This window comes from Melopsittacus undulatus, chromosome 1, assembly GCF_012275295.1.
Source record: "Melopsittacus undulatus isolate bMelUnd1 chromosome 1, bMelUnd1.mat.Z, whole genome shotgun sequence".
Taxonomy (NCBI): Eukaryota; Metazoa; Chordata; class Aves; order Psittaciformes; family Psittaculidae; genus Melopsittacus; species Melopsittacus undulatus.
The window spans coordinates 48,712,195-48,725,061 of NC_047527.1; the positions used below are offsets into that span (position 1 = coordinate 48,712,195).

The 12,867-nt window shown below is 42.3% G+C and overlaps 1 protein-coding gene across 1 annotated transcript in view; it reads right to left on the bottom strand.

Moving 5' to 3' along the window:
- MIB1 (MIB E3 ubiquitin protein ligase 1) overlaps positions 1–3,230 on the bottom strand; it is a 70,219-nt gene extending 66,989 nt beyond the window's left edge. The window contains exon 1 of the mRNA XM_005153514.4: positions 2,782–3,230. Coding sequence (XP_005153571.1) covers positions 2,782–3,010 — 229 coding nt within the window. The 5' untranslated portion in view covers positions 3,011–3,230. The remainder of the gene's footprint in view (positions 1–2,781) is intronic.
- Between the last annotated feature and the right edge of the window lie 9,637 nt (positions 3,231–12,867).

A 12,867-nucleotide genomic window follows, 5' to 3' on the forward strand; every position in this document is an offset into this window, starting at 1 on the left:
ATCACCAAGGGGCTGTCTACCACAGTTAGCTCAGTAGACATTGCCTAAAAACAAAGCTTCATACACAAGTCCTTCATTACCCAGATGACACCATATGGCTTACAAGAGATACCAACAATCACCAACAAATTTTTACTTTAAAGAAGACCATCCTAATTTTACAAAAGTTAACATAGTCTTCCAATGCTGGTAATAGCCCACAACCATTAAGTACATCATTAGGACTAGGAAGAATTGTTCTGGCATCAAAGGAAAGGCATATACATATATATGCACATATACGTGTCAAACTCAGGTTTGCATTTGTTTTCTGTTGGTTGTTTATTTTTACTAGAACAAGCTTCAAACATTACTCTGAAACACAACAGCTTCCTGATGCATCACTGCCATTTCTGGCTGCACAGGAACTCATCAAAGCAGCAACTCTGGCTGCAATCACCACTTTTTAAAAACTTCTAACCAAGTCCGGTTTTGAATACCTAATGAGAAGAACTCCCAGCAACAAATAATTTAATTCTGCTTTCTACTGTTGTGTTTTTACATTTATTCTTACTACAGAGTTATAATAATGTTGTGCCTGTAAATGTATGAACCAGAGAAATTAGTTTTCATTTTAAACTATAAATGCCATGATTTAACACCATAGGAGGTATCATCAAATAAAATCTCAACCCATATTTTATAATACTTCTTTGCTCAACAGAATAATCTACTTCCATTAGAAATTCCTGTCACCTAATCCCACTTTTCCCATAATTGTTTATTGCAAAGTTTTCTAAATGCTCCTAGAGAAAGTGTCAAACTATCACCCAAAGACAAAAGTGCCTTATTCTAAGCAATGGATAGTCATTACCATGGAGAAAAAGAAGCAACTACAAAAAGGTGGAAAACTGAAGAAGGAAAGTGCTTTGCCCAAGACTATAAAGTGAATCATTAGTAAAACCAGGATTTCAGTCCAAAATCACAGCATCCTAATTCCAATTCCATTAACTTTGCCCTTTTGCTGCTACCACTTTACAGATTTTTTTTCTCTTTCTCTCCCTGTCTCCAGGGAATCATGACCTCAAAAGTAACTCTGTCTAGCAAAGGGCAACCCTGGGTAGCTCCATGCAACAGTTCCATGAGGATGATGCACGCACTGGTCAAAAACCTCAGGAGGATAAATACCATCCTGCAAAGCCTGAAAAAGGCAGTGTTTATGAGTTTTTCCCACAGCAGTATACATAATACTACCTGAAGCAGAAATTACCATAAAAATATAAACATAACTGAAAATTATAAGGAATAAAGCAGTGAAACAAACAAAAGCAACAAACAATACCCCACCAAAACCATAAACTGAGCATTAAGTCTAGGCTTCCAGATGCAGTTAAGAGGATACTGTCAGTTTGCGAACACGTCAAGCACAGCTAGAATAATGAGCATTCAAGGCTCGTATTCAACATCTTACGCACACACTTCAGTTCTAAGCAGAAGCAGTCCCACTGGTTTCTTCATGACATCAAATGCAGGTAAAGTTTTAAAGCATTAACATCTGCAAGACAAGGGCTGACAACTTGAAAGACTACTCTTCAATACTTGTTCCAAAGTCCATTTCAAAAAGATTTTCAGCTCATTTTAACAGTAGCTACCCTTCAAAACAAGAACCAAAAAAACCCACCCCAACCATGAAGCCATGAGAGAGGAAGGTACCCAGACTCAGAAAAATTAAATCCATCTCAAAGGCTCACCATGCAATGTGTTGAGCTTTAGCCCTCAATGATACGTTTATAATGAATTACAATGAATTCCATGATTCCATCTCTTCAAAATTATTTGCACTTCCTTTCTATAACACTACACCTAGCTGGCTCAAAGATGGTCTCTCCATCACATTCTAAATGAAAGATATGCTACAAAAGCAGGACATCCATGCACCCCAATAAATTGGCCCAATCGCTTCATTATTGAGGCAATCTTGCCCGGCCTCAAATCAACTCACTGTATTTCTAATGAGACTTGAACAACATCATTTTCTTTATGAGTTTTCACTGTGAAAACAGGTGTTAAAATGAACATTTCCCTGCAGTGTCTGCAACACTAACACTGCCGCATAATGTCAGTGCAGATCTAAATCCATTGTCCAAACTGACTGAATTTAAAGTGCAAGGATCAAGTGGCCAAATAATTAAAAGAATGCACAAATGTATTTTTGCTTTCCCCCAGTGCCTTCACTATTTTACAGCAGGTCTGGTAACACAGATAAGAGACAACACACAGATTACAAGACAAAACAGCATTTCTGCCACTTACTGTAATCTTTAGCAAAAGGTGTTACATGCTTTTCCTGCAATCCTCCCTATACTCGACTCAGAATGACTGTCACAATTTTACAAAACAGTTATGAAATATAACTTTGGATACATGAAGGGGTGAGGGGGGATAAAAACAAAACCAAACCTTGAGATGTGATTCTCTCGGTCCCCACCCTTCACTCCCCACAGCATACAGGCAGCCTGCTCTCTATGGAAGATCACTTTTGCTTTGCTTTCCCCAGCTACAACCGAGGGCAATTTCCCCTTTCCCCACTGCCACGCATCATGTATTTTATTCAAAGTTAGCGTATACATACACACATGCACCCACACCTATAGACACCCACGAGCAGGCATGCGAACGGAGAAGGATAGCTCCCAGAGAGGCGCACCCCTACAAAGGCAAGGAGCGGGGCCACCCACCCCTCGGATGCTGCTCACCACACCCACCACAGCTCGCCCCTTCCCGGCCCCGGCCGCAGCTCACCGGTGGGCGCGCTGTCGAGGATGCGGAGGTCGTAGGCCCCGGAGCAGCGGTAGTTGGCGGCGGTGCCGTTGTCCCACACCACGACCACCTCCTCGGGGCTCTCGAAGCTGCGAACGGTGCCCACATGGCCCTCGCCGCCATCCTGCTTCCCCCACTTCCAGTCCGGGCCCCGGACCACCCGGGCCCCAACTCCCTCCACCATCACCCGGTTGTTCCGCGAGCTGCTCATCCCGGCGACGCCCCACGGGGCTGGGCCCCGGGGCGGCTGGAGTGGGCGCGCAGCCCGCAGGCGGCGGAGGGGGACCCCGATGGGGACGGCTGCTTCGGGTGCGGCGAGGGCAGGCACGGGCCGCGAATGCCGGTGCGGCGAGGGAGGTCGAGGGGCGGCAGGGAGGGAGGCAATCCTGACGCGACGGTGAGCAGGGGGAGGAGGGAAAGGGGCCCTTCCAAGGGGCCGTGGGAAGCGACCGGGACGGTGGGAGGCTCCGGCCGGCTCTTCTCCTCGCTTCCTTCCTCCCTGTCTACCTACCTACGCGCCCATCCCCGGCGCCGCAGCAGCGTCCCCGCGGCGCCCGCCCGCACCCCACAGAGGCAAACCCCCGCCAGCCCCGCGCGCCCGCCGCTACATCCGGGAACTGTGGCCGCGACGGCGGCAGCACCAGGGAGACCGGCAGCCGCCGCCAGCGCCCGCCTCCGCGCACCGCGCATGCGCCCGTCCCGCCTCCTATGCGCAGACGCGGGGTCTGGGCGAGGTAGTGCAGCGCTCGGGCGCCCCCTGTAGAGCCGCGGTATGCAGTGCCCGGCGGCCCGGGGTCCTCTGGCGCCGCCACTGGCCACATCCCCGGGGGGATCGCAGGCCTGTGCCGGTGGAAATGGGGGAAAGCAGAGGAGGGAGCAGGGGGTTATTTATTCCCGCCCCGAGCTGAGCTGCCCGGAGACCCTCAGAGTCACCAGTCTGACGGTCCTTCCTAGCGACGTTGAGTCCCCTGGCGGGCTGCGGCCTCGCCCCTCCCAGCGCTGAGGTGATTTGAGAGGTGGTGGCTAGCCTTCGAATCATCCTCTCCATCCAGGAGAAGCTGCTGGTATCACCTTGCCGTTAGTGACAGGGGGATGAGATAGAAGGAAGAAGTTCTTCCCTGTGAGGGTGATGAGGCACTAGCACAGGTTGTCCAAAGAAGCTGTGGCTGCCCCATCCATGTGAGTGTTCAAAGCCAGACTGGACAGGGCCTTGAGCAACCTGGTCTACTGGAAGGTGTCCCTGCCCATGGCAGGGGGTTGGAACTACGTGAGCTTTAAGTTGCCTTCCAACTCAAACCATTCTATGATTGTAAATTCTATCAAGTAAGTCTTGCACGATCTAGCTTAGGTAAATCTGTATTGCATTTCCCTTTTTTCTGAGTTCCTTCTGTACCCTGAAATCCCATTTTCTTTTCAAACTGTGGACATGCCTCTTGCATGCTATTGAGGTGAGTCTAGTGGGGCTGTACTTCTGTAGCCCAGGAGGTTTTTTAGCTGGTATTTAGGTGCTCCAGTCAGCAAAAGGGGGAATTTGTTCCCCCTTCCCATCTTGGGGCAACCTTCAAGGAGGATGTACCTACTCCGACTTTGAGCACATAACCTACCATGGGATTCTTCATAAACTACACTCTTTGTTAGCACTTTTATGACACTAAAGGATTTCCTTTAACTCCACACATCCTGGCTAATCTGATATAGAATGTTATGTTTCATCTTTAAAATGGTCCTCCGATTGGTTTTGTCTCTCTCTAATCATGCTCTGTGCCAACTTTTTAAAAGCATCTATCATAAAAGACAAGTCTGAACTAGACAAAAGAATACTATTTCTTAGTCAATAGGGAAACAGGTAATAAAAGACAGCCCAGTTACCCTTGTGTCTAGGGTATTTTTACAGTCTCTGGGCTTCCTTCCACCTTTGTAGTTATTAATATGGCTAGAAGAGTCTATGAGCTCACTTCCTGACTTCTTTTGTGCAGTTTTCTCACAGTATGTATAGCAGATCACAATAATATGAACATGTAACCACCAGACTACCACCACATTCCCCACATAATTCACTCCTTCCTAACTCGTGGTAAGGGTAAAGAATGCTGCCTTAACCATGAAATTGTGTCCTGACAATAGGCACTCCCAAGCAGCATCTGGTTTCTACTTCTGGAGTGGAAACCTCAAAACACTAACAGATACCGCCCTAGGAAAGCATGCCATTGTCAGGCAGTTCAGATTTTCTTACAGATGCTTGTCCCTATACAAAAGCTACCCACAGTTCGTACTAGCTTATTACATTTGGTATATAGCAGAATATCCCAGAAATTCTGGAGAGTTCTTGATCTATTGAAGGATCTAGCTAGGCTCTACTTATGGTCAAAATGTTCCCTTCTGCCTGGCTCTACTTCTTTTGCTTTGACAGTTATGGCAAGTATAAGGTCCATGCATATCTAAGGACAAGCTGGAGCACGTTTTTCTGTTACTCTTTGATAGGGTTGTATAAAAAAAGCTTTTTACAAGCAGGAAATTTGTACCAGGAAAACCAACAAAGTCTGACATCAGAATTAGTTCTCCTAGAAGAGCTTATCCCTTACATTTATTTTTCCAAGAAGGCCATCTCCTACATTGTAGATCTTAAGGGAGTGTGCTGCTGCAGTTCAGCAGCGATATGTGTGGACAGATATTATCCTGGAGTTTCTTCTCTCTTGATAATCCTTCTCCTGACCACTCCTGCTCTGTCTCTCTCAATAGCCCCTGCCTCTCCTTTGACTGACCTGCTTTTTCTATCAGATGATTTACTTGCCATAAACAGCCACTCCTCTCCCAGTCCATATAGGTGCAGAATCCAGCATTTGGACTTGTTAAATATCATCCCATTAATCATTGCCCAGTGCTCCAATTGATCTGTATCTCTCTGCAAGGCATCTTATCCCTCAAGAGGGTCAACAGCACCTCCCAGTTTTGATATCAAATGCCATCTAAAACCTCACTACTGTACTTAGCAGAAGGTTTGTTTCTTTGCTTTTTGTGTCTACAATCTAGAAATTGTACTCACTTGTAACCCTCTGTCGTGGTTTAAACCCAGCCACACAGCTCGTTCACTCACTCCCCCCCTTTCTCCCCCAACTCCCAGAGAGCTGGGGAGGAGAATCAAAAGAATGTAACTCCCACAGGTTGACATAAGAACAGTCCAGTAACTAAGGTATAACACAAATCACTGCTGCTACCACCAATAATAATAATGATAAAAGAAGTAACAACGGAAGAGAATACAATACCACCTGCCGAAACAAGCCCTACCCGGAAGAGAGTGAGCTCTTCCGGGGAACTCCCAGTTACCTCCCTGGGCATGCCATGCTGTGGTATGGAATACCTCTTTGGCTAGTTTGGGTTAGATGTCCTGTCTTTGCTTCCTCCCACCCCCCCCTCCTCCTGGCAGAGCATGAGACTCCCAAACATTACTTAGCAACAACTGAAAAACATCAATGTTACCAGCTCTGTTCCCAGGCTAAAAGTCAAAACACAGCACTGCACCAGCTACTAAGAAGGAGAAAAATTGACTGCTACTGCTAAACCCAGGACACCCTCCTCAAACCCAGCAACAGCAGAGAAATGGGACTATGTTTTTTTTCTTCCATTCCCGTTATGGGAGAAGACCATAAGGGCAGTCTGGCAGAGCAGTAATGCCTTAAATGCTGCAGCAGAAGCAACCGAAGTTCATCTGCCAAAGGCCTTATTTACCTGGACAGTGCTGCTGTAATTAAGCACTGCTGCCTGCCTTGTGAGGCAGTGCTCACTTTGAATACCTCAGGTAGTCATGACAGCGTAGTTAAATCACAGGCTGGAGCAAGGGAATCCACACTGCTTTAGGCATACTCGTCTACAATTGCAAAGATTTATTAATATGCATTCAGTGCAGGAATCTGGAAGCACAAAAAGAGCTACAGAACAAGTTCCCTTCTGGCTACCCAAAATTATGTGTATTGCTGAGTCACACCCTCCTCCAGCTGCTGATTATGGTCTTCCTCACTACTTCCTGCCATATTTAGAGCAATCCAGCAAGGGGCTATGAGAGAAGACCTCTGATATATGCAGAATTCAGCACTGTACATAACAAATGTAACATAACATCCCTTTAAACTCCTTGTTGTTGGAGAGCATACTGGCCTTTTGTAAGAGCAGCAGCTGCCCTCTTAGAAGGTAGAACAACTTTCAAGACAACCTTCACAGAGTTACAGGAAATAGGACTTTGGGGGTCATCCAGCCTATGCTCCTGTTCATCTAAACCATCCCAGCTCATTGAAACTCTGCCTGGTTGCCTTTCAGTTCTGCAAAATGTCACGCTCTGGCAGGGAATCCTAATAGAAGCATTTGCATGGATTATAAAGGGACTTTGATAGAAGTTTTTCTGGACTGTCTGGTTTGATTAAAGCTGAACTTGCACTGTAGGATCTGGAACATGCAATGCAGAAAGAATACTGTGCCTATTTCAGGAGAGAATCCCATGTGAAAACTGTTTCATACAGCTTTTATATAGTTTAGAAGAAAAAAAATCCCAAATTCTTGGAAAGACAGTCATTAACTCATGGAGTTTTGAGGTTTTGTTTACTATCTTGCATGAATCCTGAGTTCTCAGAATTTGTTACATAAAGGATATGTACAGATGGCTTCATAGGAGTTCAGAAAGAGCATCCAGTTTACAGACATGTAGTTTTCCTTTTAAAAACAAAGGTAGAGTTTATTAATTTATATCAATCTGAGATAAAAAGTTTTGCTTTCTCAGTTTAAGACTCTGTATTAGAACAAGCAGTTTTCTTACACCTCCTCTTAAAAATTTTAATTTTCTGTTTTTTCCGCAAAGAAGGGGGGAGGGTATTAGGAAAAAGAATGAGGAAAAAGTAAGCAACTGCCTCAGTTTCATCAAAATACACCTACTCTTCTGGGTGGAGCTAACTCAGCTAACTGAGGTAGAAAGATGGAAGTATTGGCAAATGAGATGAAAGCTACTGTTTTAATGAAAAAGTTTTTCCCAAATGTAACTTTTTTTTTTCTTTTAATGAAAAGTATGTAATCACTCTCAGCAGAAACTTTGGTCTGATGAACATACCACATCTTTTTAAGTGAAAATACGCATAATGTATATTTTCGAGAACCTGAAGAACCAGTTCGGCACTTCAGGGCCTATCCTGTTTATCCGTAGTTTAATGCAGGAAAAAATCCTAATTCCTCAGCCTCTGCTGCCATCAGGTGGCCATGTACCATGTCTTATCAGTGCTAAAACACCTATCCTGTTAACCTGTTGACGCTGTATTTCCACTGCTTCATTCATGAGATTCATTATCCATAACATAATCCAGTTCCTTCCTCAAATTTCAGAAATGTCATGAATAGTTGGCATTGAAATGTCATGAATAACTGGCACTGATTTTTCCCCTAGTTTCTGCAGATTACAATATTTTTTAATGCCAGCAAGTGAGCAAACTGTCATGCAACACAGCAAATTGCTGTGATGGGTTTGGTTTTCACTGTGCTACCGCCATCCTCTATGACAAAAACTGTTAATATTAACCCACAGTGTCCATGCTGCTGTTTCTTTCCCTAAGATGTTCTATCTGTTACTTCTTTTCTAGGAAGAACAAATAGCTGAGCAGAGAATAATTACAAATATGTCACTTTATTTTTGTGCTGTGAAACAAAACTAGTCCCATGGAGATCTGCTAAAAAGAAGGAATCCCAGCCAAAACTAGGACACTGTGTCTGACTAAAAACTTCAGCAAGTGTTTTAGGGTTAGGAAGATTATCTTTCCCTAACAGAAGCATCCTAGAATCTTTCTCCCTTGGTAAAGGTTTAAAGTTTTACTAGGCTGAACTATTTTGAGTGGAGAATAAAAAAAAAAAACAACAACCAAACATAAACTGTGAAGTTACGCTTGAAGTTTTAAATATCCAAATACAAAATAAGTAAAAATTCTATGGCAATCTGGGACGTACACATGACAATACCATGTACTCGTATTTCCATGCCTATACAAGTTCTTCCACTTCAGTATCTCTCAAAGGATTAAAAAATGCAGACCTGTCTAATGTTTCCAAATGTCTGACCACATATTGGTGTTTTATTCATAGGCAATATTTAAAGTAGTTGATGCAATGGAAGGACGGATTAATTTTTTTCCTAGATTTAAATTTCGGATGGTAAAGAAAGCACTTTAAATTCTCAGGTGTTCCCAGAACCAGGTAGGTCATATTTTTAGACTGTCAGGAAAATAAACTGTCTCCATGGGTCATGAAGATATTTTAAGAATGTTCCTAATTCATACCTGAAAGGAGGTTGTAGTGAGGTGGGGGTGTTTCTTCTCCCAAGTAACAAGCATTAGGACAAGAAGTAACAGCCTCAAGCTGTGCCAAAGAGGGTTTAGATTGGATATTAGGACAAATTTCTTCACAGAGAAGGTAATCGGGTCTTAGAACAGGCTGCCCAGGAAAGCGGTGGAATCACCATCCCCATAAGTGTTCAAAAACCATGTAGATGAGGCCCTCAGTGATATGGTTTGGTGGTGGTCTTGGTAGTCCTGGAGTAATGGTTGGACCTGATGATCTTAAAGGTCTTTTCCAACCTGATTCTATAATTCTACGTGCATGGTCATTTTTCTTGCAATCAGTTGGTCTAATCATGTGCTTACAGTCAAGTATAGGTCTTTCTTGTATTACAGTGGCAGTTAATATGCAAAGTAATGCCTGAAAGATAACTTAAGCACTGAATAATATCTATGTTAAAATTTAGTAATCCATTAAAATAGTAACAAACATTGAGCAACTCACGCAAAATCCAAGCATTGTATGTTTTGTCATAAGAAAACAGTCCCAGTCACAACATTGTATGATCCTAAATTCTATGAAGATTTCCAGTACACAATGCTAGACTTTTTGAAATCTGTATTTATTAAAAACACAACTAGAAATGCTCAAAAATAAAAAATGTTGTTAAAAAAGGCTTTGCATAAAGTCAATATTTTTAATACACATCTCATTTAAGATTGTGCCTAATGCTTAAAAATAAATTTCATAGTTCACATGCTAAAGAAAAATCCAAGAAATTGCCTAAAGGAAAAAGATTCATTGGACATATTTGTGACCCTGCTGAGTTCAGCTGGAGCCGTACTCTTGATGTGGGTAGGGCAAGAGCTTATCAAATGTACATGGAAGTTGTTTGGTGGTTTGGGGTTTTGTTTGGGTTTTTTTTTACATTATTATTATAAAGCAGTCTAAAATGCTTTGGGTTTGGGTTTGAAATTCAAAATGCAATTTTTATCAACTTTGAAGTGTTTATAAAGAGATGAAAATAAGTAAATAAAAATGAAAATGTTTCACTTTAAGCTATAATAAAGATTCTGTGGATCCAGGAGGACATTTAACCTAGATTCAACACCCACCTCTGCTGTAGTCTTGTAAAAATTCTCCAAGTTCTGTAACAGCTTCTGTTAACATTTTTGATGAAAGAATTAATTTGACCAAGAGAAATATCCTTAATATATTTGCTCATTTTCAACTTATCTTAGACTGTACTGTCTCATATTCTTAGTTTTCAGCATGCTGTGGATTGTCATCTCTGCTTTCCAAACCAAACAATCAATTTTAAGTTAACTTACATTTCTGTGAACTATATTCAGCTATATATATCACAGAATTTTAACCTCTATTTTGACTCTTCTGTGAACATTTTGGATGACACAAAGATTCATCAGCATGATTTAACATAATGATAAGTCAAACTGGTCTGATCCTCTACTAAAAGCAACTTTATATTTGTCAGTTTGACTGCTGTATTCAAAAGCAGGGGACTGGTTTCATGTAGACTAGATAACACAAGAGTCATTCCAAGGGAGACGAATACTGGGCAGTCTTCATGTTGCAGCAGTAGTTGAAGGTACCTTCAACCACTCAGAGAGAGAGTGAAATAGTACTAGATTATGTGCTTGCATTTGTCATCAGGTTACCTGCTACACCTGCTGAACTGAAATGGAAGGAAATGGAGGTAAAGAAAGGTAAATCAAATAATACAAAAGAGTCCTTTTGAATCCTATGTATGTTCTTTCCAATTTTACCACTGGAAAGGGCTAATATATACTTCATGAGGGACTGAATAGATGCATAGAAGAAAAAGAATATGGATACATGAATTTATGGTAATATGGAAATAAGAGCAGCAAAGCTCCAGAAGGAGAAAAAAAGTAGCAGCTATTCCTAGTGCCACAATTGTTGATTTTTTCATGAGCACCATGAATACAAACATAAACACAGCCTGGCTATTTCCTCTGGCATTTGAAGAGCCTCCAACAAGGAGCATTTACATTGACTTCATTAATTCTCTACTTCATTCACACTTTAAGGAAAGAAAAATCTATAATGCACATGAGGAAGGCTTAAGAAATGCTGACTTGAATTTTTCAAATGCACTTTTTTCCTCCTATTCCCCTGACAATTACTAGCAGGAACAGTACATGTCCTCTTTCCTGCACTGATGGAAAACTTTTCAGATATTTGATACATAGACTTAAAGCTTTTTAAGTATTCCCAAGACAGGTCAGGCTGACACAAAGACACTTTTCCCATTTTGTTAGATAATTGCTAAATTTAAACAAATGTTAAAAGAATATAAGCAAACAGAGACTCGAATTTAAAGCTCTGAGTTTAAAAGTCAGTTTGTCCCTCCTCAGAGAGCAGACTGTTTGAAATCAGTTCTGTGAGCAGGGCTGCAGAGAACTGTGCTGAGACCAGCTTGCAATTGTCCACTAAAACATCAACAAGAACATAGTAACTCCTCTCCAGACCCTGAATAACTACAGAACCAACTCTCCTAACAACAAATAAAATAAAGACAACATAGCAGGAGTGTAGCCTCTCAGTTAAAAACATAATCTGTGACAAACAAATTGCTTCTGTAAATAATTATCTATTGCTTTAATGAAATAAATTGGAAGAGAGCCCTGTGCCCTTTCCTTTCTGCCTATTCTGTGACCCATTAGAACAACCCTGTGCCCTTTCCTTTCTGCCTAATCTATAATCCATTAGAGGTGGGTTGATGCAATCATTTTATGAAGCACTTAGAGAGCAGAAACCATAGTGCAAAGCACAAAGTCTTTCTGGGAATGTAAGACTGACTTCCTCTGAAAAAAATGCAGTAAGAGTTCAGAGCACCAGAGTGACCACCTTTTTTCCTTCCCACACACACAATCTGCAATCACTAAATGGCTCAGAAGCGGTTGTAATATGAGCAGAATGCAGCTTTTTCTTCTTCAGCTCTGCAAATGGGTTGTAGGCCAAAGGAAAGCCTTTTAAAGGCTTGAAAAAAGGCCAGCACTGGAAGTGGTGGTTCTGATGGGGAAGGCTTAAACCAGAAGGAAGTTATTAACATTAGTGACAGTGTGGCAATATGCTTACTCAGCAACAACAACCCCCAGCCCTTCTCAGCAGGTGTTATTTGTTTCGGTTTGCCTATGGGACGTCATATATGCCTGACACTGTTAATGTTCCCATGAGTAATCAACACAGGGTAATGATCAAATACCAGATAAACCTTATCAGCCTTTATCTGATATCTTTTGTGCATTCTATCTCTCTAGATTTTCAAGTCATTAAACTGCTGGCTTTGTATGCCTCAGAAGGGTTTCTCTAACCATCAGCAGCCATGCCTTCTGCTTTTCAGCTGAATGTGTGTATATGTGTGTTTATAAACCTCCTAGCCGCATGGACATACTTCTTTCTCAGCCATTTGGGATTTTTCTTTCCTTCAGTTTTTGGGTAGCTCATGGCTTCTTCAGCTTCATGGGGATAGGACTTAAATGCAGGACAACAGTCTGCTGCAAGCAACAACCAGTTTCCTTTTTTGGAAGCAGCAGGTTTGGCTGCATCCTGAAGTCTAGTCCTCATTTCAGCCATGTTAGCATCTCTGAAGATTCCTAAGTTCGTATTATTGAGGAAGCGTGCATGTTCTCAGAATTAAGCTGTGTACTCCAGCTGCTTACACTGGAGTGTTCCTTCACTATAAATCCTTTTATCTGGGGTGTACAACACACATTC